This window comes from Volvox carteri (assembly GCF_000143455.1).
Source record: "Volvox carteri f. nagariensis unplaced genomic scaffold VOLCAscaffold_22, whole genome shotgun sequence".
NCBI lineage: Eukaryota > Viridiplantae > Chlorophyta > Chlorophyceae > Chlamydomonadales > Volvocaceae > Volvox > Volvox carteri.
The window spans coordinates 453,384-465,204 of record NW_003307565.1 but is presented as its reverse complement, the minus strand read 5'-3'; the positions used below and the strand labels follow the sequence as shown (position 1 = coordinate 465,204).

Genomic DNA, 11,821 nt, shown 5'->3' with positions numbered 1-11,821 from the left:
CGTCCACACATACAGACGCACACACATTTGTACTTGCGACATCACACGTCAGCCGGGGGTTGTATCCTTCAACGATTTGTGCCTCGTCGTATAATCCGGGGGGCCCCCTTGTGGTTCACGGGCCCCCTTCGCCTGCCTTTCGTGGTTCGTCTTCCCACCCTCCCCCTTCCCTCCCCCCTTCCCTCCTCCCCCTCCACCCCCCAACCCCACCCCCTCCACCCCCCAACCCAACCCTCCTCCCCCTTCCCCCCCTCCCCCTTTCTCCCCCCAACCCTCCCCCTTTTCCCCCTTCCCCCTCCCCCCTCAAGGTTCCGACCTGCCTCTCCGTCTCTGTGGCCCTGACGGCGCTGTGACTGAGCTTGGGACTACGGGTGAGTTGGACCCACCATCGCCGTTGACGTAGCAAGTTGTATGTGCGTGACAACTGACGCTGTGAGCGGTGTAGTGGTGGTCGTCCCAGTGGGGAGGGTGGTCTGAAGGGGCAGTCAAATGAGCGCCATGTGCACTATGTATGTACATCTCCTCGGGGTTGGCGGGACCGTTATGGTGCTGTTAATGTCATCATTGCTTATATGGAATCTTGCACCGGTCACTGGTTCCTGGTGCATTGACTTGGTGTGTAATCCGATCGAAATCCTTCATGAGCTCAATAAGTCAATAATATAAATAATACTGAGATTGAGTTGTAGATAAGGTTAAGGTTGTGAAGTAAAACAGAGAATCTAGAGCAGATGAAGCAAGAGTGCAATTCTGCTACATTTACACACCGGTATTACACACCGAGCTAACCAACTACCACACACCGAGCTAACCAACCACCACATACCGAACTAACCAACCGCCGTACAGGTGTCCTCCGGTTCGAGGAGGCGGAGGCCGCCTTCACCTTCGCGGGTGTGGACGTGGAGCCCGTGCCCTCCCTGCTGCGGGGCTTCTCCGCCCCCGTCAAGATGACGGTGGAGGGACAGACAGACGAACAGCTGCTCTTCCTCCTGGCGCACGACAGTGACCCCTTCAACAGGTGCGAGGGCTTGTGGGCCAAAATGCTTCTCTCGCGCGCATGATGGCGCAACATGTCGTATTTTGCTCGGAGACGCCGCCACTTTTGAAGTCGTGTATGTATTGGGCCCCTTCGGGGATTTTGTATACATACATACATACCCGAAGGGCTGTGAAGTTTTGGGTTTGGAAAGATATTTCTTTTCGTTTCTCCACTGTGGCCGTACAACACTACCTGGGTTTCACTTTTTATTTTTTTTTGTGTGTAAAAAAGCAGGTAAAATTATCTTGGACTCGCCTTCCTCTCCCTCTCTCCCCCTCTCTCTCCAGGTGGGAGGCGGGCCAGCGGCTGGCCCGGAAGCTGCTGCTCAACCTGTACGCGGCGGCGGCTGCTGGCGGCGGCGCCCACAACACCCTGGTAAGCCTTTCTCGAGAAATCCTAAATGACAACATTTATCATTCGTTACGGCGGCGTTAAGGGTGGTGCAGGAGGTGGTTCACCCTATTTGTTACGGCGGTTACAGCGCCTTCTGAGGAGTTTCGCTGCTCTGTGTGGCTCTCGCAGGCCGTGGCGGAGCGCTGCACAGCAGCTGGTGGGGTGTCTGATGCGTACGTCGGCGCCTTCCGAGCTGTGCTGACTGACCCGGTAGGTCGGTCCCCCCGGGCCCCCGGGATACCGGCTCTCGGGATTGCGCGTAGGGGGAGGGAGGTGGGGGAAGAGGAGGGGGGGAAGAGGAGGGGGGAACGGGAGACTGAGGCCAGTAGGTGAAAAAAGGGGTGTGGCCGTGGAGGCGGCTGGTGTGTTCGTGTCTAGGACACGGCAGCAGAGGGTGATGGCATGGTGCCCTTTCCGGCGACGTCCGTACTCGCCTCGTGCCGCCGTCGTGACGTCCGCCGTGACGTCGCACTTCCCCTTCCGCCCCAACCCCCAAACTCCCCCGAACAGGCTCTGGACGGCAGCTTCAAGGCGATGGCGGTGTCCCTGCCAACCGGTAGGTAGCGGATCTCCCTGCATGTATGTATGTCGCTGTGATACACTTGACATACAGACACGCAGCATGGCGCAATGGTGTGGCTGGGCTTTTTTATGGTGGGTTGGCGCACACACGTTTGGTGCCGCGCTGTTGTTTACTCTCGCAATGATGTGCTTGCTAAAGTGACTTGCACTTTCCCCCCGGCAAGATATCCCCCTCCCTCACACACATACACACACGCACACATAAAAAGTACAAACCCCCCAAAAAACGCCTTTTTCCTTGCTTATTTGCGCACATCGATAAGTTTTACAGAACACTGTAATTTCGTAAGTGTCCTTACACTGCTAATCAGGCACAGTTCCAGAAGCTGAACACCAACCCTCGTTACCCCCCTCCTGCACCTCCTCGTCCCCCCTGGTGAGGGGGGCCCCCTAGCTTTGACCTATTTGTTACTCGTCCTGCACCTCACCCCGGCTCTGTACGACCCCAACACCTTTTTTTCTCTCTTGCCGTGCTCTCGTTTCCTGATCAGGCAACGAGCTGTTGGACTGCATCCCCGGCGGCGACCCGCCTCTGCTGCACCACGTGCGTATGTATGTCGTGAAGCAGTTGGCTCTGCAGCTGCGACCGGAGCTGGAGGCGCTCGTGAAGGCCAACGACGACCCCGCGGACCAGCCCTATCAGTTCACCGCCGCCGCCTGCGCTCGTCGCGCCATCAAGAATAGGAGCTTGGCGATGCTGTCCTCCCTGGAAGAACCGGAGATCACCGCCATGCTGCTGAATCGGTTCAAGTGAGCTGAGGGAGGAAGGGAGGGAGGGAGGGAGGGAGGGAGGGATAGGCATGTAGACAGAGAGGCACGCAGCCAGGCAGAGAGACATACAGACGTGTGTGGGTGTGTTTTACCTATCTCAGCAGCAGCGGGCTGAGGAGCTGAGGTGTCGAGTCGGTGACATTGACATGGCGGTGTGTTTGGCCGGGAAGGGGAGTCTGTCTCGCCATTTTGAAGGGTTTGGGTTTTTGGGGGGTTCAGGGTCACGCTCTCCGCTCCGCCACTCCACTGAAGCCCACCTCATGAACCCTGTACTCGTGCTCGTGCTCGTACGCGTGCTCGTACTCGTACTCGTGCTCGTACTCGTACTCGTCGTCAGGGCCGCCACCAACATGACGGACGAGATCGCCGCTCTGAGCTGTCTGGTGGAGCTCGCGGGACCTGAGAGGGACATCGCCCTGGCGGCCTTCTACGACAAGTTCAGGAACGAACCGCTGGTGTTGCTCAAGTGGCTCGGTCTGCAGGTAGGAGGGAGTGGGGGAGGCAGGGAGGCAGGGAGGGAGGCAGGGCACGCTCCGGAGTGTTTTTATAAACTCTTTTTGACAACTCAGAACCCACTCCCTCCCCCCACCGAACCAACCCCCACTCAGATTCACAACCTCCCTTTCACTCCCCCTCCCCTCTCCCCTCCCCTACTCGTCATCCTCCTCCTGCTGCACCTCCTGTTCCTGCCTTTCCGTTGACCCCAACCAACCAACCCATCCCTCCCTCCACCCCAACAATCAATCCTCCTCGCTCTCCGCCCACCGCACCACAGCCCACCCCACCCAACGCACCCTTTGACAATTGTGTATTGTTTATGATGTAATTTCAGTTCACTAAACACCCCAACCCAACCCAACCCAGCCCAACCCAACCCAACCCAACCCAACCCATCCCAACCCACCCAGGCTACCAGCAACGCCCCTGGCAATGTGGGCCTGGTCAAGACCTTGGTGGAGCACCCAGCCTTCAACATCACGAACCCCAACAACTGCTATTCGCTGTTCCTGGGCTTCGGCCGGTCGCCCGTCAATTTCCACGCGGCGGACGGGTCGGGCTACGCCTTCATGGGGGATGCCGTACTTCGGGTGGACGGCATTAACCACCAGGTACGACACATGCCACGGACGTTGGGGGGACTTGGTTCCGTACTTGTGTACGACGGTTTGTGTTAGCCCGCCAGTAGAGGTGCTCCGCTCTGCAGGGCTACAGAGTGTGTGTGTGTGTAAGTGTGTGTGTGTAAGTGTGTGTGTGTGTGTGAGAGAGAGGGGGGGGTAAAGTCCGGTGGGCAGTCAATCCTTAACAGCCACCTGTCGTTATTCCACAACTAACCCGAAATCCGTACATCTGGTTCCTAACCGAAGCCTCAATAATGTTGGTATACATAATCCTTAAATTACAGTTAGACGTCCTAAAGCAGTTAAATTAAAACACTCTTAAACGCCCACGAAACCGCCAAAACCCTAAAACCGTCCCGCAGGTGGCAGCCCGCATGGTTTCGGCCTTCAGCACTTGGCGGCAGTATGACACGGAGCGACAAGCCATGATGCGTGCTCAGCTGGAGCGCATTGTGGCGCATCCTGGGCTGAGCGAGAACGTGTTTGAGATCGCGTCAAAGTCGCTCAAGTAAAGCTAAGCTAAAGCTAACCGACGAAGCACGGAAGCAGCAAGCAGTAGCAGCTTCAGTAAAGTAAAGTGCACTGCGAGTTGCGAATGTAGAAAATCGCGGGAGGGTTGAGCGGACGTGTGTAAAGGGTTGAAGATGATGAAGAAGATAAACACAAGGCCTGACGGAGACTTTGTTTTGTTTCACGCATGGAGGCGTGTGAAGAATATAGCTGCACCGAGGTGTCTCAGTTTTGCCAAGAGAGGGGAGAATCTGCCAGTTTTGCTGCCAGTTATGCGGGTGGTCCAGCAGAAGCACCATCAGCAGCTCTTGTAGCTGCAGTGACCGTCGCACAATTTGGAATGGCAGCGGCAGCAGCAGCGGCAGCAGGACGAAGAGGTGGAGGACGCAGACAGTGAAGCTGGAGGAGAAGTGGCGAGGTATTTCCTCAACCCCCCCGGGAGTCAACCCACATGTTTGTCTGTATGTCTGTGTTTCTTATCTGTGTGGGTGTGTGTATTTTGTGCCCAGATCGGTCCTTAGCAGTACTAAAGTGAAACTGTTATCTCCGCAACCCGGGTCTCCGCATCGTGATATCCGTGGCAGCTGCCCCACCTGGAATTGAGGGTCAGTATAGAGCCAGCAGCACGAGTAGCAACAGCAGCTCTACATACAGGCACGACGGTCATACAGACGAACAATGTCCACTGGAGTATGCAGGGCCGTGTGCACAGAAGGCGGTGTGTGTGTGTGTGATGTCGTGATACGATAATGGTGCCTCCAATGATGGTGGTAAGGGTGTGGGTGGTGGTGAGGTTAGCTGCGTCCCCCTAGACTCTGACATCGCTGCCGACACGGGCTTCGATGAACCGTTGCGTGTTGTGCATGATGGGAAAACGGGCAGCTATGTGGATGTTGGGTAGGGTGAGGGAGGAGAGGGACGAAGAGCTGGTAAGTAAAGAGAAGGAGGAGGGACGGAGAGAAACGTCCCAAGACCAGGTTACCCTCCTAGCTTTTTCATGCGTGTGAATGTTTTCCTGTGCGCGCGTGTTGGAGTGCTGTGTCCGGGACAGGCTTGCACATTGCTTTGCAGTGTGTGGCTCTCATTGCCAACCGTTAGGGTGAGTGGGGAGAAGAGAGCGGGTGATTGCTTGATGAAACACACATGCATGCACCGTCCGGGCAGTCCGGCAGTCCAGGGATGCCATGTCGTTCGTCCCTTTGTGTTAATCCCTCGATACGGCTCTCTTCTGCAAATCATCTGGTGTAATCGTTTCAATGTTTCGGTTTGGATGAAGTGCAGAACTACTGTCACTTTTTTGTCACCACTCGCCAAGGATGGTGAGAAGAAGCGATCTTTCCGCGCGTCCTCTCGGCGATTCGTCCGGTATTGATGTGACAGACCCGATCGTACCTTTCTGAAGTCCTGATATAACAAAGTGTTCTATCGGTGCACCGTAACAGGATACGCACAGGACGGATGGGAAAACCACCTTACCCTGGAAAGCAATACGCGCGGATTGCATGGTCAACTTCATTAACAACTTACTGCAGCTTTATTTGTACGAACCCGGTGTGTAACTCACCGCAGTATTGCTGTACGAGGCTTGAACGACACATGAACGACACAGCATGCGGGAACCAAATGGTGTTGTTACCCTTAAGGAGAAATCCACACGTAACCCCCGAACCAGCGGAAATTTCTCGACGCATGACGTCTAGGTGTACCTCCTCCGTTCCGATACGCAACCATGATGGACGGCACGGCCAGCGTCGCGCGTATGCGCGTATGCATCAGTAACAAAACGAAACATAGCATCAATGTGTCTCTAATGATGACTGTGTCCGGGAGGATGGATACAGTCCACCTGGACGATGGTGAAGGTGTCCATAACAGCAGACCCGCGGTTCAAGTTCAAGCGCCGTTTTACCTGGGGGCAAGCCGTTTGCCCAGACCATTTAAATTAAATTTTTAATCTATTTAGTTATCTAACTCTACTTCCAGAAGATAGAACTAAGATCCATGGGCTGGCCTTGGCACCCTCTCCACCACACGAAAAGCCCGCAATTGCATCTGAGCCGCTTACTTATAAAAATATGTGGTTAGCTTACAAGTAGCGCCATATAGTTATAATATTACCGACGCTTGATTCTTAGAAGTCTTCCTGAAGCCAATAAAACTTTTGCTTCCACAGCATACACACGAACTGAGATTCCCGAAATTTACAGGGATTTCTTCTATAGGACTTTTATCTGTATGTGCACGCGACGTCGTGTTGAATTTTGTCGCAGAGAACCTACCGGCTGAGTCACTATCTCCGAGTTCGGGTCAAATAGCTGTCGCTGGCCGTTAAAGGTCAATCGAGGGCAGTTGGTTATGGCGGCGTGGACTTGCCACCAGGGCTTCTCGCCGCGCTTTGCAGCACGGCAAGAACCGTGCGGCTCGCGGCTCCCATGTCTCGGAAGGCGTATAACCTCGCGGCGTGCACCCTGCCAACGACTGTGTCCCCACCAGCTGCTATGCCCTCATCATCAAAAAACATGTTCACTTACAAAACCGCCAGCAGCTCTGGCGGCCTCGGACGCTTTTGGGCAAGAGCCTTCGCTGGGCACATCCATTAGGCATCGCCTGCAGCAGGCCAGGCAGGCGCTGTCCTCACCGCATGACAAGGAGATCGCCGCAGTCGCTTTTCCAGCTCTTGTAGGCCTTGCCCTGGAACCTGTAGTGAACGCCTTCAACGCAGGTGCGTGTGTGCATCTCTGTCGCTTCCACATCCATCCTCCCGCCTCCCACATCATCTCCGCTTTCCTCTTCTCCCTCTCTTCCCCTGCCATTCTATGTGTTCAGGTCTTGTGGGTCACCTGGGGACACATCAACTGAGTGCCGTATCGCTGGGCACAGTGGCGCTCAATTCCTGCACCTTCCTGTTCTCATTTCTGCTGTTTCTTACCGTCCCGGAGATTGCTGCGGCGGTGGTTAAGAAGGACGATGAAGAGGTGGGGCTGGGAGGTGGAGAAGGGGCCTGGGAGGATGGGGGGCGGGGAAGTACATGCATACATGTACTGGTAGAGCACGGACCACTGCCCCCGGGAGATCCCGGGATCGAGACCTGTCAGGGTCGAAAATTTCTTCCGATGGTGGAAGGTGAATGTACCCATAGTCGATGGACGGTGTTGACCTGCGATAAAGTTGACCTATGAGCTGACCAGGAACGGAGTTGGGCCGCCTTCGATCCGGCAGATTCCGTTGGATGCCGGTGGTGAGTGCGGAACCTGAGCGATCCATTGTGAAGTTGACAGGGTTTCGCCGGGTAGCGGCCACGGGTGAAGGTATGCCCCCCTGTCCCATACATACATACATACATACATACATACATACATACATACATACATACATACATACATACATACATACATACATACATACATACATACATACATACATACATACATACATACATACATACATACATACATACACATACATTACTGCTCCGGCTGCTGCTGCTGCTACACCTCCCACTACCTGCTACTGCCGCAGGTATCACGGGTGGCAGCTCAGAGCATGTGGGTGGCGCTGCTGTGCGGCGTGGCGACTGCGGCGGCTGTGGGCCTGGGGGCGTCTAACATTGTCGCGGGTGGGTGGGAGCGGACTCTTGACACGGCAGGGGGGGCCGGGGAAAGGGTACGTGGTTTCTTGGAGCCCAAGATGAGAATCCCCCCTCTCACGACCCGGCCAACCCCCGGGGAGCCCCCCCTCCGGGGAGAGAGGGTATGTCCGGGTCGCACAGTCGGGTCGCACTCTCCCCCGACCCTTCCCGATCCTCCCCGACACCTCCACGGCCTCGCTTTGCTCTTCTGTTCTTCTATACCTCTTTTCTCTTCACCTCGGCGGCTAGGCAGTCATTTCCTCAGTTTCGGCAGCCTCGTCCTCGTTTCCTAATCCACCTGCGCACGCTGTCGTGATGACCCGACCACACTCCCAGGGCTCTACGGGTCGGTACTACCCTACCCTACATCTTTACTTCCTTGCTTTATTGGTCTTATCTCGTATCCAGTGTATCCAGTATGCAGCTGTCTATCTATCTATCTATCTATCTATCTATCTATCTACGGTGGTTCCTCTCCCCTTCAATCGTCTGTGCTTCGTCGTACCCTCCCCGACCCTCCCCATCACGTGTTGAATCATTCTGTGTTGTGTTTTTTGTCTGTATGTGTGTATGTATGTGTGTATGTATGTGTGCCTCGCAGCTTTAAACCCCCCCGAGCCGGCCGTGGCGGCTCAGGCGACGCAGTACATCATGGTGAGTGTACGACCTGTCCTGTCTATCGGGTATATATTGATATGCGATATTAATATGCTTTTGTTGTGTCCTACCTACAACTACCTATAACTACCTACAACTACCTAAGCTTACCTGCGCCATCACCCCAACAGCTCGTTGCGGGTCGGTCATTCCCGCTGAGGCCACCTGAGGCCACCTGAGGCCACCTGAGGGCACCTGAGGGCACCGGACAGTAGCATTTTACATGGCATGGGTATACGGCGTGGGTGTACGACATGGAGGTTTCACGGCTTGTACGTGTCCTTTTTTTCTGTATTTACTTTATGGATCTTATCTTAGTCATCCAGTTGTAGTATGTATCAGAGGGCATGTAGCAACACAACCACAGGTGGTGTGATGATGATGAGGGGGGGGAGGGGGAGGGGGGGGAGGAGGGAGGAGGGGGGGGGAGGAGGGGGAGGTCCTAGTCCCCGGGAGGTCTCTACTGCATGATTGGTATCGTGGTGGGGTTGGGGGTGGGGGTGGGGGTGGAGGTGGTACCGGCGGTCCGGATGGTCCCGCTCAACCCCACCCCACCCCACCCCCCACACCCCCACCCCCACGCCCGACCCCCACCCCCACCCTCGGACATTACCTGGCAGGGGCAACAGCAGAAGCGGAGGCAGCCTTCTGTAAAGTGGGGGATAGCGGGGGGCGAGGGCCGCGTGCTTTTGGGGTGTTGAGTGAGTGTGGTCCAAGCTCTGCACCATCCCCCTATCTAACCTTGCCACCTCACCCCGAATCCCGTTGCTTGTTGTTTGTTGTTAGTTGTTAGTTGCTAGTTACATTGCGGCGAATTCTCGGCCTTCTTGTCATGCACCGCCCACTTACCTTTCCCCCTCCCGTTCTCCCGTCCTCCCCCCCTACTCTTCCCCCCCCAATACAAACACAAATACACACACACACACACACACACGCACGCACACGACCAGGTCCGTTCCCTGGCCATCCCCGCGGTGCTGCTGGGTTTCGTGGCCACTGCCGTATTCCGGGGTTTCAAAGACACGCGGACACCCCTCTTTGGTACGGGCACCTCTGTGGCGGTCAGCTTCGGCCTGCACGTGCTGCTGCTCAATGGTGGGTGCAACAACTCGTGACAATCACGTTTCACATTTTCATGTCACTGTGTACATGTACGGCACTTGGGAGATGGGCAAAGTCGGGAGTTTAGGCAGCGCCATGGTTGGAATCCCACCATGGAGGATTGAGGGGCGTACGGCTGGGTTAGCTTTCATGCGTTTTTTTCGTTTGAATGGCTTGAGGTGAGTTTTGGGGTTTTGATAAGGGCTTCGTACTGGTTAACCTTAACATAAGTTTGTGCTCCCTACCCTATATTGTGCTTAGCTTCGAACCCATTTTAGGAAATACTTGTATCAATTCCCCCAAAGCTTTTGAAACTAGGGCTTACCGCATTTCAAGGACTGGTGTGGTGCTGGAAATGTATTATGTCGTGCGTTCTATGTAATGGGGTCACAGGCCCGCCGCTTGGGACATCGGCAATTTGCCCTTCACATCACCGTGCATATGACCCCACCCCCAACCCCCCAACCCCCGACCCCACACAACCACCGCATTTAATTGTTTCCTTTTTGCTTGTGATTCCCTCCCTTCCGTCTTTCCCGCACACATACATACATACATACGTGCTGTAGTCCTGCAGTTGGGTGTAGAAGGCGCCGCCGCCGCCGCCGCCCTCGCCTCCGTCTCCTCCTGCTGCGTCATGATGGGGATATTGATCCGGGGAGGGAAGCTGCGCCTCCGCCACCTGGCATCACCGCCGCCGCTATCCGCAATACTGCCGATTCTGCAACGGGGATTCGTACTGGGGGCAAGGAACATGGTGTCCTTTGGTGAGTACGGCAGACTGTTAGCGGTTTTGTCGGTTTTGACGGTTGGTTAATGTGTTTTGTAAGCAGTGAACGCAATGGGACTCCTGAACAGACGGTCTATTTAGGGGGGGGCGGAGGGGGGGAAGGGATACACGCGCACACATACACAACGCCGGGGGTCGCCGTACGGCTGGAACGTACGGCTGGAACGTTTCCGACACCTCATTGGTCATCCAATTGGTCCATCACCTCATCACCTTTCGCCATCACAACATCGGTTTAGGTATTGTGACGGTGTGTGTGTGTGTGTGTGTCTCGCCTGCCTACCCTCCCCCACCCTCTTGCACAGGTATGATCCTGTTCGCCTCCACGTTATGCGCTCGAATGGGCTCGGCCTTCCAGGCTTCCTTCGAGGTCATTCGCCAGATGTGGATGTTGACAATGCCCTTTTTCGAGTGTCTCAATGTGGCCACACAGTCGTTGTGTTCTGTAGCGCTGGGGCAGCAGGTGGGTGCGTGGGGGGTGGGGTGGGGGTGTTTGGGGGGGTGGGGGGCCCCTAAATCACAGGGGAGGGGCTAGGAGGCGAATGTGAGCCACGGATCGGTTCTCTTCCTGAATTTCTGTCACGGGAGGTGAAGGGCGTGTGTGTGTGTGTGTGTATGGGGGGGGAGAGGTCGGAGCCGACGTTGCTTGCGACGTTGCTACTGCGGACCTGGCGCTCCGGATCTACTTCCCCGGCAATTGCAAAGGGGTTGCAAATGGCGCTGCTACAGCTTACTACTGCTACTGCCACTGCTGCTGCCTTGTGTCTCGTCCTTTGACGCCCCCGAGCCCCAGGGAGCCCCCTCCCTCCCATTTTCATCCACTTCGGGGGATGTGGAGTCGGGATAGAGTTCTAGGAGAAATAGGCACAGGGGTCGGGGAAGGGGTGAAAGGAAAGAAGAGAGTTGCCCGCTTAGGAAAGCAGGAGGTGCCTCGGGTTGCGTGGTGCTCGTCGGCGTGATGCTACTGCTGCTGAATTTCTGTTGATTCTGCCGTATGACCGTTACTGCTGTACCGTTACAGTTGCTACTGCTCCCAACTGCACCACCTTCCCTTCCCGCCCCTCCCCGCCCCTCCCCCGTACCCCTCCCTCCCTACCCCCCCCCCCTCAGGACCGGTCCACCGCCCGCGCCCTCCTGGACCGCCTCCTGCTCCTGGGTGTGTGTGTGGGTGCCGCGGCCGGCGGGGCGGTGTGGCTGATGCACCAGCCCCTCGTACCTTCTCACGAGGG

General features: G+C 56.0%; 1 protein-coding gene across 1 annotated transcript in view; it reads left to right on the top strand.

Moving 5' to 3' along the window:
• The window catches only part of VOLCADRAFT_81369 (uncharacterized protein), a gene marked incomplete at its 5' end in the record, with an annotated part of 10,786 nt that extends 6,141 nt beyond the window's left edge, over window positions 1-4,645 (top strand). Inside the window, 8 exons of the mRNA XM_002951178.1 lie at window positions 309-371; window positions 850-1,021; window positions 1,330-1,461; window positions 1,960-1,991; window positions 2,509-2,767; window positions 3,126-3,270; window positions 3,697-3,897; window positions 4,269-4,645. Coding sequence (XP_002951224.1) covers window positions 309-371; window positions 850-1,021; window positions 1,330-1,461; window positions 1,960-1,991; window positions 2,509-2,767; window positions 3,126-3,270; window positions 3,697-3,897; window positions 4,269-4,418 — 1,154 coding nt within the window. The 3' untranslated portion in view covers window positions 4,419-4,645. The remainder of the gene's footprint in view (window positions 1-308; window positions 372-849; window positions 1,022-1,329; window positions 1,462-1,959; window positions 1,992-2,508; window positions 2,768-3,125; window positions 3,271-3,696; window positions 3,898-4,268) is intronic.
• Window positions 4,646-11,821: the final 7,176 nt, after the last annotated feature.